General features: G+C 31.7%; 1 protein-coding gene and 1 pseudogene across 1 annotated transcript; one reads left to right on the forward strand and one right to left on the reverse strand.

Moving 5' to 3' along the window:
• Nucleotides 1-3,923: 3,923 nt before the first annotated feature.
• Nucleotides 3,924-8,256, reverse strand: LOC112783468 (transcription factor bHLH153-like; annotated as a pseudogene).
• A 6,050-nt stretch (nucleotides 8,257-14,306) lies between these two features.
• LOC140183051 (serine/threonine-protein phosphatase 7 long form homolog) lies at nucleotides 14,307-15,634 on the forward strand. Its single transcript, XM_072231052.1, has 4 exons — nucleotides 14,307-14,314; nucleotides 14,359-15,099; nucleotides 15,192-15,282; nucleotides 15,380-15,634. Exons 1-4 carry the CDS (start codon nucleotides 14,307-14,309, stop codon nucleotides 15,632-15,634), a joined length of 1,095 nt encoding a protein of 364 aa, XP_072087153.1.
• The last annotated feature ends 2,115 nt before the right edge of the window (nucleotides 15,635-17,749 follow it).

Below are 17,749 nucleotides of genomic sequence, written 5' to 3' on the forward strand. Positions count from 1 at the left end.
ATCCGTAGTCCAGGTTATGTCCCGTCAAAATATGCCCAAAAACCATGTTTTCATACAAAACCACAAGGTGCCATTTTCAAAACAAACCATTTTCAACTCTTTTCAAAATTAACCAAAACATGCCAATTTTGCCTTTTTCTAAATCAATCAAAATGTACCAAAATCAACATCAAGCCATCCTAAACTCACACATTGACACTTTACCAAAATTCCCAAAACCACCGTCCAACCATTTTAACACTTCTCAATCAAATGGGTACAGGGCAAACACAATATCATATCACACATCCTTCCTCATCCCAATTTCCAATAATACCATTTCCAAATCAAACATTATTATACATAATCATCATCATACTCACCATCAACATGGTACCACCCACCAATTCAACCTCAATCATTCATCAAGCATATATCACAACATGCAGTTTCTCATATATCACACAATCAAGGCATCAATATTCATAATCACAGATATGATCACATCATATATCTCAACCATTCAACAACATCATCAATTCAATGCCTATCTTAGGGTCTCTAGCCTAAGTATTTCCTACCACATTACATATTAGATACGAGAAACCGAGACCATACCTTAGCCGATTTCCCAAGCTCAACCGGAGTACTTCCAAATCACTTTTCCTCAAGCTCTCAAGGTCTCAACACCTCCAAGAACATATTTTATCACACAAAACTCCCTTTTCAAGCTTTCCAAAATCACCAATCAAGCTCCAATATTCACATATACACAACGTAAGCCACAATCATCATACCCATACACAACATCTCAATACCCAATCATCATAGAACAACAAATTACACTAGGGTTGAGAATTTTACCACACCCAAGGTCCAAAGAGATAAGATTAACCTTCTCCTTCAAGAGAGTTGGGTCCTATAACATCAAAGAGCCCAAAATCTTAACATTTCACCCATGAAACTCAAAAACAAGAGCTGGAATTTCGAAGAGCAAAACATAGCTTACCTCAAGATTAGTTGTATGGGTTTTGTAGAGCTCTCCGCGATGAACGCGTGGCCGTAAACGGTGCGGCAATCGGAGCTCTAGATCAAAAGTTATGGTGGTTTGAAGATCAAGTGAGAGATAGAGAAGTTTGAGAGAGTGTTCTTCCCCTCCCTCACTCCATTTCAGCGTGTGTGTAACAAATGAGGAGAGAGAGTGCTGAAAACTAGGGTTTGGTTTAGTTTAGTTGGGCCAAGGGCCCACTTTAGGTCCAGTTGGACCGGTTTGGCCCGTTCGGTCCAATCTTGGTCCGATTTCTATAAAATTGGTACCGAATTTCTCGTCTCAATCTCCTCTATCATATTAAGCCATAAAAATTACATTCTTGGCTTTCTAGAATAAATTCTCATTTATGGGTTAATTAGCCATTAATTATTTAAATTTTTATTTAGTAGTTAATATAAAAAAAAAAAAAAAAAAAAAAAGGGAAATATATATAGAGAGGGAACTTCGTAACCCGCCAGCCGCTAGCCCGCAGTTAGGTGGACGGGTGAGTTCTAGGCGCCTCATTAGGCGGGGCGGGGTGGGCATCCCGCCAAGACGGGCTTCTAGCAGGGCGGGGGGGCTTCCCCGCTTGCCACCCCTATATATAACAGAAGAGATCACATTCCATATTATATTCCCATCCCATTGTAAAACATTGATGATTAACATTTTTTGAGTAAACTGACAATTAGTTTCTAGAATTTTGCGTTCGACAATTTAGTCTCTAAAAAAAATGACAATTAATCTTTCGGGAAGAAAATGTGGACATGTTATAACCTTTTATTAGTTCCTAATGTAAAGACTAACGGCTCTTCTGATGTGTACTATTAACGTGAATGAGGTATCCATTAAATGTCACATTGGATTTATTAAAAATGATGAGGGACAAATTGGTCCTTCAATGTTATTTGATTTTAACATGTTCAAACTCTAACTGTGAGAATCTCAATTATCATCCTAAAACTCTGCTACATAATCCTAACACACCGATAATAATAGCACTGAAAGCACAAGAAGCAAGAGATGCCAAGAAAAGGAATAAGGGAGCGGATGGAATTATAGGGGCAACTTAATATACAAAGAGAGTCTAGCAATAAAATTGCTCCATGTATAACTGTCAGCTATATGTAACATATAAAGCCTGGAACAGTAGAAAATCAAATAGGTTGTTCTTAAAGTACCCAAATTATAGGGTAATTGCTATTCAATTTATTTTTAGTTAGATATTCATTGAATTGAAATTCAATATAATCATTCATGGAATTTCTTTTTCTATTACAGGATAATTGCTAATATCAGGCTCTCTTCATTAGCAACTTCTTCCTTTGAGAATGTTACTATCTGTAGTCTTTCTTTTCATCTCTCTTACATGATCCTCTTGATATCAGTTTAATTCTCCAAAATCAGGAGGTGGGGGCTTGTACAGCTCATCTTCAATGCTCTCATAACAATCATCATCAGTGTTATAATTAGAAATAGAAGATTATCAGCTCATCACAGCCTATAGCATCTTTACCACTAAGAATATGATGCTCAAAATATATATAGAACTCTCACACTCCTTATTTTTGCATTTTGTGCTCCTTAAAGCATTGATTCTCAGTCTCCAAAATAGGATGCAAACCGACTTCTAATTAGTAGCATTCAGATCAACTACATCATTGCTTTGTAAGCATCGTATCCCAAGTTCTTGAACAATTCCTTCAGTCATAGAAGTTGATAAGGTCCAGATCCATCTTTGGAAACCTCTCAACTAACCCATCTCGGTAACTCAATTTTTTCCGTTTGTTTCTCACAAATTTTCTCCCATGGTTTGAACATAGGAACAACAAATTCCTCTATCTGCTATGTAGAAACACAATTATTGTTTGAATATATTGGGACAATAGTTAACTAAAGATCAAGAACATGTTGTATTTTTTTTATTATGACAAATAATACCAAAGGTGATACTAGTGTTTATGCTAATCACTACTTTCAGCAATCATAAACAAATAAGCAGAAGCCCCAAAAAGATACAAGAAATGCATAAAAAATAATGCGACAAAATGTGTCATACTCAATAAAATAAGTTGAAAACTATGCTTTGCAGAAGATTAAACGATTTGTTTAAAACACTGGGACCACTATGAAAGAAACAGACAGGGATACAATAATTGACAAAAGCATTAACATTTTTTACCTGAGTGGAGAATGTCTCCACTAATACTGGTTTTCTTGACGACGTCTTCTTCCTTGTTGGTACTTGAAGGAAGAATCGTTATTTTTGTTACTGCACTGAGCCAAGACTCTTTTACTTCAATTTCTCCCCTTAAAGTTAATGGATAAAAACAAAGGGTAATTGGAGAGATTAAGAGCCAAAATGAAACAAATATATAGAAGGGAAATTTGGAAACGACGTTGTCCAACTGCAGATGTGGCAAAAAACAAACACGACAATTCACGTCAAAGAACGGAACAGCAAAACAACTCCTTTTCATTTCTCTCTAATGGACCGACGGAAGAATGTAACGTGGAACAGCAAAACAACTCCTTTTCATTTCTCTCTAATGGACCGATGGAAGAATGTAACGTGTCCAACGTCTACTTTCCTAGGAGATGTAATTGTCACTTTTTTTTTAGAGACTAAATTGTTGAAATGCAAAATCTTGAACGACCTAATTATTATTTGATGCACTTTTTTTTATTTTCTATTTAAACTAATGCTATCCAACTTTTCACCTTTTTACCCTAAAAAATTTAATCTTTTTTCTCATTTATATTCCACCCATAAAAAGCTAAACCCTCGTTAAAAAAAATTCGTATCCAATTCCTCGGGATGGAATATGAAAAAATAAAAAAAGAGTAAGATAGATAATCTCAATCCAATAATAACCACCTTATGGATGGAAGATAAATACACGAACACACAATATTATATATTTTTACCTTCCATTAAATCTAGGAAAGACTTTCATTAAGCTAATCAGTACATGGAATAATTATTATACAGCTAGAACTTTCAAATATACACTTAACTAATCAGCATAGTGAATTAAGGATTACATATATATGCCTTAAATTAAAAAGCTTATACCCCATCACCCGCTTAAAATCTTCAAGGCATGGAGCAGCTACTTGACCAAGTTTTTTTCTTTTAATACTTTTAACTATATATCATATATTATAGCTACCATGATTCCACCTAGACTGACTTAGGGAGCATAGCAATTTACAACCTCCTTTAGGCTGCTTAGCTGACCAAATTTATGACTGAAATTGGGCGGCCTCCTTCTCGAATTTCGGCGGCGAAGTGGTGGTCTGATGGGAGCCCAGATATCTGCACCATTGCTCTCAGCAACTCCAATTGTTAGTGAGACAGGAACAAGGCATAACCCTCTGCTCCTCAGGCTGCATGGCTCCAGACCCTAAAGAAGAAATCACAAATTCTGTTATAACATATTTGATGCCGGAATCGTTCGTTGTATGTGTGACTGACCAAGTGTTCGTGTTTGCTTACCGGATCCTTGGTTGCGGCCGAACTCTCAAGGTACGGGGCACTAAGAAGCTGTTTAAAAGGAAGAAAATTTATTTGCATAAGATCACAATTCACAAGTCATGTTCCAGTTTGCAACGGAATTGTGTCGGAAATGTCACTAGATATGACATGCAATGGTCACAGATTCACTGAAAATGAAAAATATCTTGGCTGAATGCTGAAACATGTTTTTGAAGTATGTGATCAAGAAATTTACATCAGAAACACTTCACAGCTTAATTTAGGTGTTAATAATGTATGGCATGCATGTATGTTGTGCATGAAATAATTGCCAAGATACACAGAACAATTTAGAAAGAATGTCCAAACCTTAACTTGTCTATGAAGGAAACCTATGTATTGCATTGCTTCCTCTAAGACAGAAGATGTATCTGTCTGCAGTGAAAATTATGGATACCTTTAGACTCATAGAAACTTAGAACAATTGAATTTGTTGAAAACTTTAACAGGCATAATAAATGAAAAAAAATACTATTGCATTACTATTATTATTATTATTATTCTTGCATTACAAGGCAAATAAATAAGCATAATAAGCCTAATAAATATGCTACATAAAACATCAATGAAGCTTCAAACATGTATACCTTGCCATATGGTGAAACAAGCTGCTGCAATGCAACGATTCGTTCACTAAGCTTCTCCTTCCTCTCCTATTCACAGAAACAATAGGAAATATAAAAAGGAAGTTCGGTATCATCGACAAAAATCATAGATATATCACTACTTTAAACATCAAGGAATGAAATTGTTCAATGCATTTCTAATTTTCATACACTATGACCATTGTGGCTTCCCATTGAAAACTTCAAAATGTAAATTAAAGCTTGGATATTGTAAAGAGCAACAGAGAATAATACAATGATGCCAAGAGCTAAGAATAATAAAAGGATTAAAAAGAGAGAAAGAAAGAAACCTTTGCGGTGATTGATAAATCATTAGCCTTTTGCCTTTTAGATTCAATAGAAGTATAACTGCTTTGGTCAACAGAACATGGGCTCCTTTTGTGTCCCATCATCTTTCTAACATCTACCCCCTCTTCTCTCTGGTGGCATAATAATAATTTTGTATCAGAATCAATCACCATTGAAGAAATTGAAGACAAAAATTAAGTATAAAAGGAACTATCAAATGCACATTGAGTTGCCCTGAAATATGTATAACACTACTTTTGGTTAGAAACAACTATGCAATTCTACTTGAACTCATAAATTAAGGAAATGATTTAAAAGAAATTAATAAATCAATATTAGCACAAATTAGATAACTCGTGCTCCCGTTCCCTTTTATTCGTCGCTATCCTTTTTGAATTCGGTAATTGGTATCCCACTATCCCCTAGCCAAAAGTGAACTTAAGGATCCAAGCATAATCCATGTCAATTGGTAGTATTGAAAGGATTAATTGGAATTCAGCCCTAGACACTTCCACCATGAGCATGTTTTTACTCGTAAATTTAAAAATATATGCAAAATAATTCACTAAATCTTTCCAAATGTGCAAATCAACCATGTTAATATATTTTTTCATCAATTGTTAACAAAAATAACATATATTTAATCAAATCTAGGATTTCAAAGTTTCACATATAGAAAACACATGGGCCAATTAGACATAACCAAAGCTCAAGGGAACACTTATTTTAGCTAAAATATACATGTAGAAAAATTCAAAAATTATTTTGCACATTTAAAAGAGATGAAAGTGGAAAAAGCATGAAGTGCATCTCATGACTTTAAAAAGAAACAGGGTGAAATTAATGCTATAACATAATTGAAGTTTATCATTCTTCTCCAATGGAATTCCCTTCAATAGTTTATTTGAACTTTTATTCAAATCCAGCATAGCATGCATGCAATAATAATAATAATAATAATAATAATAATAATAAGATCAAAGTCTCATATCTAAAAATATATCATAAAAACATGCAATGTTTTTTGGTCAGAATAACCCTCATTCCTCCCACTTTTCAAAGACAAACAATGTCATAATCGGTGCCCCCCTTTTTCTTTTTCTTTCTTTTCTTTTCTTTGCCGTTTCTTTTCAATAATAATAATAATAAAGCATTCATTAAATAGTTGATAAACTTGGAAACATTAGCAGGCAACAGCTACACCATACCCAAAAAATCAAAGTGGCCCCCATTGTCATGATGCTATAGAGAGTACTATAAGGCAACATGAACAGCCAAAGAAAAAATGAAGCAGCCATGCATTCAATTCAAACCACACATGAAAAAACTCTTTTGAAAAGGGCCAAAGGGTCATCACACATCACCCAATTCACTATCACAAACATTGATCCACATAATTCAACGGCTCAGAAAACTACTCACAGCTTGCAATGAAGTTTGTCAAAGATCATAATAATTAATAATTGTAGTCACCATACCAAAAAAGTTTATTATTATTGTTTATTTATATTTTAATTTTTTTTTTAACTTTGTGTCGTTGCCAAGAAGAAGCTCAAATGTCAAAAACAGTATATGGTGGACCCACAATTTGTGATCTTTGACAAAAGAACTTTTTTATTTTTTGTTTTTTGATATTCTTGACAAAAGAACATTTGTGTATACTATTTTCCACTGTCACACACGTATACATTGCACAGACACATTACACAAATTAATGTGAACAAGTGAATCTAATGTTTGCGTATAAAATCATCCCAACTACTTTGTTTACTAATGTTAAAATGATACTATATCTTCAATTGACACATGAGCAATTAAAATAAATCACACAATAAGACAAGGAGTATTCCAGAGAGAGAAAGCTCAGAGTTTGCGTTTAGCTTTGGTGTTTGGGGGTGCAAAAATTAAAAAATAAAATAAATAAATAAATAAATATAAAACCCAACCACTCATTTATTGCATGTGTACTTAGGAAAGAGAACAATTCTGATCATACATTCTTGAGTGATTCAAGTAGCTAGAACGATGAGTATTTAGATTTTAGAACCTTAAAAACAAAACACTCCAACATTGATTTTTGAACATAAAAATTTCTCAATATTTCCTAGAACAATAATGAGAAGCCCCACTTATTAACATGGTCTTTATCATGAAACAAAAGATAACAATAAAAATGCAAAAATAAAATAATAATAATAATATAAAATAATTTTATATTTGAAATGAAATTAAGAGTAAGAGCTTACTGGAAACATAGAATCAGCATTGCAGAAGGAGCTGGCTATCATCTATGTATGTATGACTTTGAAAGAAAGAGCTTTCAGCAGAAAAATGGTTGCTTAAGAAGCCCAAAAAAAAAAAAGAACAAAGCCTTTGATTCTATTTCTTTTGTGAGTGATATGGCTTCAAATGCTTTGGCGGGTATCTTTAAAAGCTTGTAAAGCTTCAAACTTTAAGCAGTGTCCGTGATCAGTACTTCATTTCTAAGACTTTTGCACAAAAATTCCAAAAGCTAGAACAGAGGAAAAGAAAAATGTCACATTTACCATGTATCTATGTCTTCTAGCATAGGGGTAATATGGTAATAACAAATAAAGTAACACACAGTTAGCAACACTATGCTAAGAGAAGCTCTTAAATGGAAGAAAAGAAGAGAGTGATTACTGATTAGAAGAATAAGAAGATACAAAGAGTTTGTTGAAAGGAATGGAGTAAGGAAGAAGAGGAAGAGAGTAAGAACATGTCAAAGCGTGTGTCTTTATAAAGCTAAAATTGAAAGAAAATAAAATACTGATAAATAGTTACGTAAGATTATTATATTTTATATTGTCATAAATATACTTGTGACAGCTAATATCCAACCATGAGAGATAATACGTTTTTGTTTTTCGGTTTTTTTTTTTCCTTTGTTAAATTTTTTTTTTCTGGGCTAGAATTCAGCACTTGTTATCTGCTTGAAAATACTCTTTGTAGGTGTTTTTTTTTTCGGGACTTTACTCTTTGTAGTTTGTATGTATATCATTAACTAGTGTCTCTTACAAAATGCTTTTATTAAAATTAAAATTATTTATACTAAAAATATTCACAAGTTCTTTTTTTTATTATAAATACTTTATAAAAAGCAAATGCTAATATTCTTAAAGTAAAGTAAGAAGTCTAATACTTTTTAGAAAATAATTTATTATTAACACAATAAATAACGTATTAAATTATAGGTTTTAATCTTTTTTTTTTAAATATATATAGCTCATTTAAAAAATTTATCAAAAAACTATTAACTTAATTAGCAAGATATTCATTTAAATACTAACCATTTATACAAAATAAAATAAAATAAAAGATTAAGATTTGTCTATAGAAGTATTTAAAAATGAACCTTGTAAAAATATTAAAATTTTCATATTTTTTAATAAAATTCATTTAAATATCTTAACAATATTTCTTAAGACTCTAAAAATATAACTATTAATTTTGGAACTTTTTTAGGAGCAATTATTCAAAATATTAAATTAAATTTTTTATAGAAAATATAAAATTTTGATATTAATTCTGTCTTTTTGGCTGCAAAGGAGAGTTTTTATCCTTAAAAAAATTCACAAACATTATTTTCTCGAAACAAGATTAAATTAACTTTGTCCACATCAGAAATCCCTCTCATTTTTGAGAAGACAAATATTTGTGACATAAACACGAGTATTCATTTATGAAACCCACTGTTATAACATAGTTTAACCTATGTTGAGTGGGGTATGCTCTAAATCTTTATGAAACCCACTGTTATAACATAGCTCATTAATATGTATATAAATAAAATGAAATAAAAGACATTCTTGTATAAGAAACTCTTATTGTATAGATTAATTTTGGTTACTAAACAATTTTGAGAGAAGAAAAAAGAGAGAAAAAAAATTTAGACAAAAGAAAAAATAGATGAAAAATATGGTGGGAAAAAAATAGCAAAAAAAAAAGGGAATTTCTCATCAAATAAAGCAAATTCAATAAAAGAAAACATTATTTAATTTGTTTGTCAAAAGAGTATATGGAAATTTTTATGTGAAAAATGTGAATTTAACATTGTTTTCTTTTCTTTTAAATTTGAGGGAGAAGTTAGATTAGATGTATATACCTACAAATTATTTTTCAATGAATTAATCTTTGAAGCCCTCACTTTTGGTTTGAAAGAGACACAGGTTTTCTACTTTTCTTTTTATAATAATATTATTGTAAGGATAATAAATTGTCCTAATCATGATGAGTAATATTGGAATGCGTACGTTTGTTTGGTTCATCTTACATTCATAGTCTAACAAAAAATCGTGTCCATTTGTCCATTTAGTGTGTGTTTGGATTACAGTTTACAAACTGGAGTTTGCATAAAATTAATTTTGCAAACTTGATTTTGATCAAAAGTAAGTTTGTGTTAAAGTGATTTATGTTTGGTAATTTTTGTATCAAAATGGATTATAGTAAAATAAATGTTGTTTGGCTTATACCATTCAAAAGCACTTTTAGATAAAAAATTACTAAAATGTACATCAACTTAAATTTTTTTTATATTATCCTATTATTTTATTTAGATATTTAAATAGATTTTATTAATTAATTTTATAATAAAATTAATATTCACTTACTAAAATAAAAATCACATATAAAAATAGATAAAATATATTTTTAAATAAAAATAAAAAAATATAAATTTTATATATATATATATATATATATATATTTAATTAAATATGTTACCTTTTTTAAGTATTAAATGTTACTTTAGTATTTTTTTACATCGTACTCTTATTCTAATATTCTCAATAATCTTATTTTTAATATTAATTTGGAATCTAACGTTTATGATTTTATTATTATCTATGATTAATTTTTATTTAATTTATCTTTTTTAATGGAATCATAATCTATATTATAAAAAATTACACTAAAACATAATATACGAGAATTACAATTATAAAAGAGAGTACTAAAAATAATAAAAATAAATAAATATTTACTTTATAGTGATTGAAATAAATCTAAAAGTTCTTGATGATCTTTTTATATAATATATTTTTAGTATTTTTAGTACTCTTTTTTTAGTATGTTATAATTTTTTATTATTATTATTATTTACAGTTAATTTTTTTATTTAATTTACTTTACCTAATAGAATCAATAAATTATATTATAAAAAGATAATAACAAACATAATTCACAAAAATCACAATTATAAAAATGTATAATGTCAAACAACAGTTGAAAAAATATAAATAATAAATAAAAAAAATAAAACTCATATAAATAGAAATAACAAGAATTTTATAAATAATACAATAATATATATAAAGGATAAAGTTGGTAAAAGATAAATAAATGGTTAGTATCTATGGCTAAAAGCTCGTTAAGAAAACGCAGAAGTTAAAAATAGTTGCTTCTTGTAAACGTGGTTTTGGCAGCAAAATCACTTCTGCGTTCATGAGAAAAAAATTTACCAAACCAAAAGTTGAAGCTTTCAAGAAATTTAAACGTGCTTCTTCCCTTCCAACGAGTTTCCCAAACACATCCTTAGTCATTTAGACAAACTCATATGATCATAATATTTACAAAAAGATATTCAAACTAACATCATAGAATTAAACAATGAGTCTTGTTACACATTCAAATATTTTTGACAATTAAAACTAATTAAATTAATCTAAATCTAACTAAAACTAATTTTATTAATAAAAATGTATTTACACGCTCTAATTTTTTAGCCTTTTTTACATTATTCTTTATATCTTTTTCTCGTTTTTCTTTTTTTTTTTTTTTGTTCTTTTTCACATTCTTTCTTCTTTTCACGTGTTTCTTTCATATTAGATAAAAACTCAGGTGAAGTCGACTTCACATGAAGTTGATATTTGAGAGTCGTTAGATAAAAATTTAGTCAAATCAGTCAAATCATCTAACGACTTTCAGATATCAACTTCACGTGAAGTCGACTGCACTTGAATTTCCACCTTCACATTATCATTCTTTTATTGCTGTTATTATTATTGCACTTTTTTTTTTCTCTTCTTTCTTCCCTTCCTATTAATTATACAGCATTATGTATTTTTTTATTTGATTTTTTTCTTGTTTTTATTCTTGTTAAAAGAATAAACAAAAGAATCATGAAAAAGTAAAATAAAAAGAAGATGAATAGAAAAAGAAAAAAATATGATAATGATGGAGAAGAAGAAAGAGAAGGGGTTTTGAATTATGAAGAATTTATCAGAAAATAACACCGAAATTTTTTAATTACATAGAAATTTCTCAATTTTGATATCGAAATTTTTTAACCGTGATACAAATTCTTGTTAAGACAGTGAAACAAGAATTATAAGCAACATATTGATGACTTTTCTGGATTTAAAATTTACATGCATGTGTTTTTGTGATTGATTGTGTCTTGTTTATGTGCTTGTTCTAACTAAGTTTGTTTGTGTGTCATCATCATTAAGTAATTTCGGTGCATTCTGGATTTAAATAAGGTGCACTTAGTCCGTGTTTATTCTGAACTAAGTTTATTTTTGTGTCATCATTATTAAGTAATTTTGGTGCATTCTAAATTTAAATAGGGTGCACTTAGTCTCATTGACTTGGATTTAGTATATTAGTTCACAAAAGATAGTTGTAGTACTTCTAATGACATTTAAACCATATTAATAATTTTTTTGGATTTAAAATTTATATGCATGTATTTTTATGAATGATTGAATCTAGTTTGTATACTTATTTTAAACTGAGTTTGCTTGTATGTCGTCATGATTAAATAATTTCGATGTATTTTGAATTTAAATATGGTGCACTTGGTCTGTGCTTGTTTTGAACTGAGTTTGTTTGTATGTCGTCATTACTAAATAATTTTGGGACATTCTGAAATTAAATAAGATGCACTTGATCTCATTGACTTGGATTCGGTGTAATTCGTTCATGCAAGATAATTGTAGTACTTCTGAAATCATTTAAGCTATATTGATAACTTTTCTAGAATTAAAATTTATATGCATATATTTTTGTGGATTGTTGATTCTAGTTTGTGTGTTTGTCTTGAACTGAGTTTGCTTGTATGTCATTATCATTAAGTAAGTTCGGTGCATTCTGAAATAAGGTAAATTTGGTCTGTATTTATTTTGAACTGAGTTTGTTTGTGTGTCATCATTATTAAGTAATTTCGGTGCATTCTGAATTTGAACTGACGATGATGACAATAACAAAACAATGATGATAATAATAATGATGATGACGATGATGATGATGGAAGAGAAGGAGAAAGAGAAAAAAGAAGGAGATTGAAAAAATTCAAATGAGAAAAGAAAGAGGAGGAGGAGATGGAGGTGGTGGTGTGGTAATGGTGACGACGACGAAAACGAAAGAGAAACATAAAAAAAACGGAAGAGGAGAAGGAGGTGATGATGGTGGTAATGAAGACGACGATGACAATAATAAAAAAAAAGATGCATAAAAAGAAGGAAAAGAAGAAAAAATAGCAACAGTGTATATAAAAAAAAGCATTCAAAACAGAAAAAGAAAAAAATATGTGCGTAAAATATAAAATACGTTGACAACTTAATAGGAACTTTTTATTTTTAATATGATGAAAGGGCTAGTGTATAGCTGCGTTATGGGGTGTATGGTGTTTCACTAGCGTATGATGGTTATTCAAGAGAAATCGGACCGTCCGATGGGGTACTATAATCGGACGGACCGAGTACAGAAATCGAACGGTACACAAAATCCTCAGTCCGATTTGTGCACTCGTTCCACATGGCACGCATGCAACTCCCCTCTGGATGAATCCAATGCTTCCAATAACCCTGAATGTAATCCACCCTCCTAGCAGCGTCACTTTCAGCCTCACACCCAAAACTCTTTCTATTTGCTTTTCAACTTCACACCATCTCCATTTTTGAAGGCTATAAGGACCACATAGCAGGTCAAAAAAAATCTAAATACAATGTCAAGAGGACCAAAAATTAAGGAAGTGAATCAGTCAGAACTTCACATTGTTAATTATCTCGGACATTCAAATTATGTAAGTTTTTATTATTTAAAATTTTAATTTAGTAATTATAAATTTATAATAGTGTATCAGATTTTAGTAATAGAGTAGAAATAATAGAGTAAAACTAAGTAATTAAGTTTAAGGAGTTTAGGAATAGAGTAGAACTAATTAGTTTATAAAGTCCGAATTTTTTATTAATAGTATGCTTTGTTTTGGAATGAAATGTATGACTAATTATTGTTATGTTTTTGCTGGTTTGAATGAATGAAATCAGATTATTATTATTATTATTATTATTATTATTATTATTATTATTATTATTATTATTATTTGTTGGAAGAAAATTTGAATTAATATATTTTTGTTTTAATTGTATTGTATTAGAAGAAATAGAAATATGAATTTAGAATTTCTAGAAGAAGTATGAATTTATAATATTTAAGTTATAAAAAAAGAATTTAATAAATTATTCTTGATTATTGATAATTGAATGGAATGTATGTTAACATAATAGGATAATTTTGACAATAAATAAAACACCGAAGCTAAAACACAAATTTAATATATTATTTTATGATTATTATTAATAATAACGTCGGTTTTTTAGAAATAATAATAATAATAATAATAATAATAATAATAATAATAATAATAATAATAATAATAATATGGAAATAATCTTATTCTGGATATATATATATATATATGTATGGTTTGTAATGTAAAGAAAAAACATATATATATAAAAGTTTTTTAAATAAGTTATGATGATTGAACCTATTCTAGTTATGTATAAGCTGGGTGTAAAATATAATTTTATTGGTAGTAATAATGGACATGTGAGCATAATTATGTTATTGTTAATATAATTATGTATTGGTAGTTACAATGAAAATGTGATATTGCAAGATTTATGGATGTTGATATGTGATCACTTTTTGTCGTCGGACCCGTATAACCCAATTGTTGAGGCGCATTTACGGGAGACTGGTTTTGATTATGTTTCTCATATTGGAGTCGTCCAATGCCAGTCAGCAATGATTAATGCTCTGATCGAGAGATGGTGGCCAGAGACTCACACATTTCATTTTCCGATTGGTGAGTGTGCCGTGTCGTTGGAGGATGTGGCGATGATTCTCGGTCTGCCGACAAATGGAATTCCGGTTACAGGACCAACCATGAGTAGTTTTGAGGTCTTGGAGGCCGAGTGCTTGCATCACTTTGGTGTTGCACCGAGAAAGACAGACTGTAGAGGAAGCTTTATAAAACTCACGTGGATTAGGGGTTTGAAGGATTGCACAGTGTTGACTGATGATATTCAGATTCAGAGGTATGTCAAGTGTCACATAATGTTGTTATTTGGGACAATTCTATTTGGTGACAAGTCTGGTGCAGCGGTGCATTGGAAATTTCTGCGTTTGCTCCGTAACTTTGCTGGGATCATACAGTTTAGTTGGGGTTCGGCATGCCTTGCGCACTTGAATAGATCATTGTGTAAGGCAACTCGTGTTGACTGCAAGGAGATAGATGGTTCGCTTACACTTTTGCTTACTTGGGCTTGGATCCGTCTCCCATTTCTTGCCCCGATTCCTGGCAATCCCCGACTGTTTCTGATTGCAAACAGGTAAAATAAATTAATGTATGCGTTGAAATCTCTACTAGAAATTGTATTCTATTTTTTACATAATTAATTAAATAAGAGATTTCTGACAGCAGGTGGTGCAACTGGGAACGTGGAAATTATGCTTACCGATACCATACACTTGCGCACTACAGGAGGTTGTTGGATGATATGCAAGAAGGACATGTATGTTGTAAACTACTAGTACTTGCTCTAGTTTGATGAATGAATTAATTGTAGTGTAGTCATCTAATAGTTTTGATGTGTTCAGTTTGTGTGGCAGGTTTATGGCATCGACCATATTGAGCCAGACGTGATTCCTGTAGACATCCGTCAGCATTCAGTTGTTTGTGGTGCCACAGTGCCGCTTATATCTTTCGAATGTGTTGAGTGGCATGCATCTGATAGATTCAGGAGGCAATTTGGTTTAATCCAGGGCGTTCCTAATCAAGAGCGGGATCTAGGTGCATCACACGGGGAAGTACTAACTGGACCTAAGAGTCAATATGCCTTATACAAAACATATGGAAAGCTCTAGGAGGAGACCAAGCCTCATTACTGCGAGCAATAGTTGACCTAATGGAATTGTGTCGATCAGAGATAAGTCCTACACCATCGCGTGTTACCACATGTTGGCGTAAGTTACTTAGAAAAAAGTACCACGCCTCATAAGTCTCTTCCTCCACTATGGCAAATGCAATAGGCACAATATTGTTATTGCCATCTTGTGAAATTGCTACCAATAAACAACCTTTGTATTTTTCATACAAATGAGTCCCGTCCACCTACACAACTGGCTTGCAATGTCTGAATGCCCTTATATAAGGGTAATAACTCCAGAAGACTCAGTGTAGTACACGGATATCAGGAACCAAATCATCCCCCTGGTATGCAGGCATTGTTTCAAAGTGAACCACCGCTGACGGCTCCTTGTGACACATGGCCTCAAACCATATAGGCAATGCTTCATACGATGCTTCCCAACCTCCGAAGATTGACTCCACCGCCTTCTGCTTTGCCAACCATGCTTTGCGATAACTAATGGTGTAGTTAAACTTCGACTGTACTTCCGCAATGACTGATTTCACCTTTATAGATGGGTCAACCTCTACCAACGGTTTAATTTCTTCTGCAACTGTCTTGGAATCCAGTTTCGAATGGTCTTGAGAAATACTAGATCTGGTACAAGTCTGACTACCATTGTACCTCCTTATCTTCCAATAGTACTTCTTCTGCATTTTGGTAACCCTGATCAGCCAATCACAACCTGCGCCATATTGTGTACATTTAGCATAGAATGTCGTCGGTTCCGACTCAAACACCCTATAGTCTACACCTCTACGGATGGTATAATCTTTCATCGCCTTGATTACTGCCTCCCTTGAACTGAATTCCATTCCAACCATGAATTCACCATCCACCACAACAGGAAGCTCTGCTACAATCACACAGCAAGATATGTACTCTCATAAATAATAATCATTTATATTTTAACAGATATAATTATAGTCTATATTTTAGCTATCTTATCTACCTAAAGACCTAGTAAATATAGTCCATACTAAATAACTAATAACTAATAAAATAATCAAAGACATGTTACACAAATTATAATTCACAGATCACATACTTTACTCTTCCGATCTTATTGATCTACTACCCCAAACTATCACATAACTATCTTTCTTTACATACTTGCATTCATGTATTGAGGAAACTCTGGTGCATGCATAGCCTCCAAATCCAACGACCGCATGAAAGAAGGCTCTTGAAACGGTTGTTGGTTTGCCAATACATTTGCAACCTCCGCCACATCTGCGTTCATAGTGCCGTCAGCTTCATCTTCTTCTTCACCCAAACCAACGATCTCATAATGACTTTTAAATTCCTCCTCGCTATCACTATTATAATCTTCCAATTCAATATTTCGGTTCGCTTCAGACTGCTCGAACTCAATGTACATCTCGATGCACGACATTCGATGGCAATTTTCAATATACATTGAAAACATTTCATGCATGCTCGCTTCATCCATTACGTACTTGGTTTGAAATTGAACGAACCCACCGAACACGGATAAAGGATACCTGTACAAAATACACGACACTTTCCTAGATATCTGAGGATCTATCTTCTCACAAATCATACCTTTTAATTCCTCAAACGACAATGTGTTTGGAATAACAACATCTAATGGATTATCACATACAAATTGAGCTCCTTTATACATTTATAATAAAATCTGTCCAAAACAATATATTTTCAAAATAACTCTATCATCCATGATAACCGTGATATACTAACCACTCTCAATCACACTATTATTTTTTTTTGGCAAGAATGAAGAAGAAGGAGAATCAGAGAAGAGAAGCTAAATAACTTCCTGGTTTTTTGAACTGGACGAAGAGGTAGAAGAACTATTGGGGAGTTCTGAAGGTAACCTTTATGTATACGGCAGCAACAAGCAAATCGGACGATCCGACCGCGTCTTTGCATTTCAAATTTTTCCATAATACTGATCGGACCGTCCGATTAGTTTCAACCAATTTTCTCTGTCTTGAAATTGCTGGGTCCGATTTCAGTACTCTGTATCGCACAAATCGAACCGTCCGATTTGTGTCCTCTCTCTCACTGCAATGAAATCGGACGGTCC

The sequence above is a fragment of the Arachis hypogaea genome, chromosome 20 (assembly GCF_003086295.3).
Source record: "Arachis hypogaea cultivar Tifrunner chromosome 20, arahy.Tifrunner.gnm2.J5K5, whole genome shotgun sequence".
Lineage (NCBI taxonomy): Eukaryota > Viridiplantae > Streptophyta > Magnoliopsida > Fabales > Fabaceae > Arachis > Arachis hypogaea.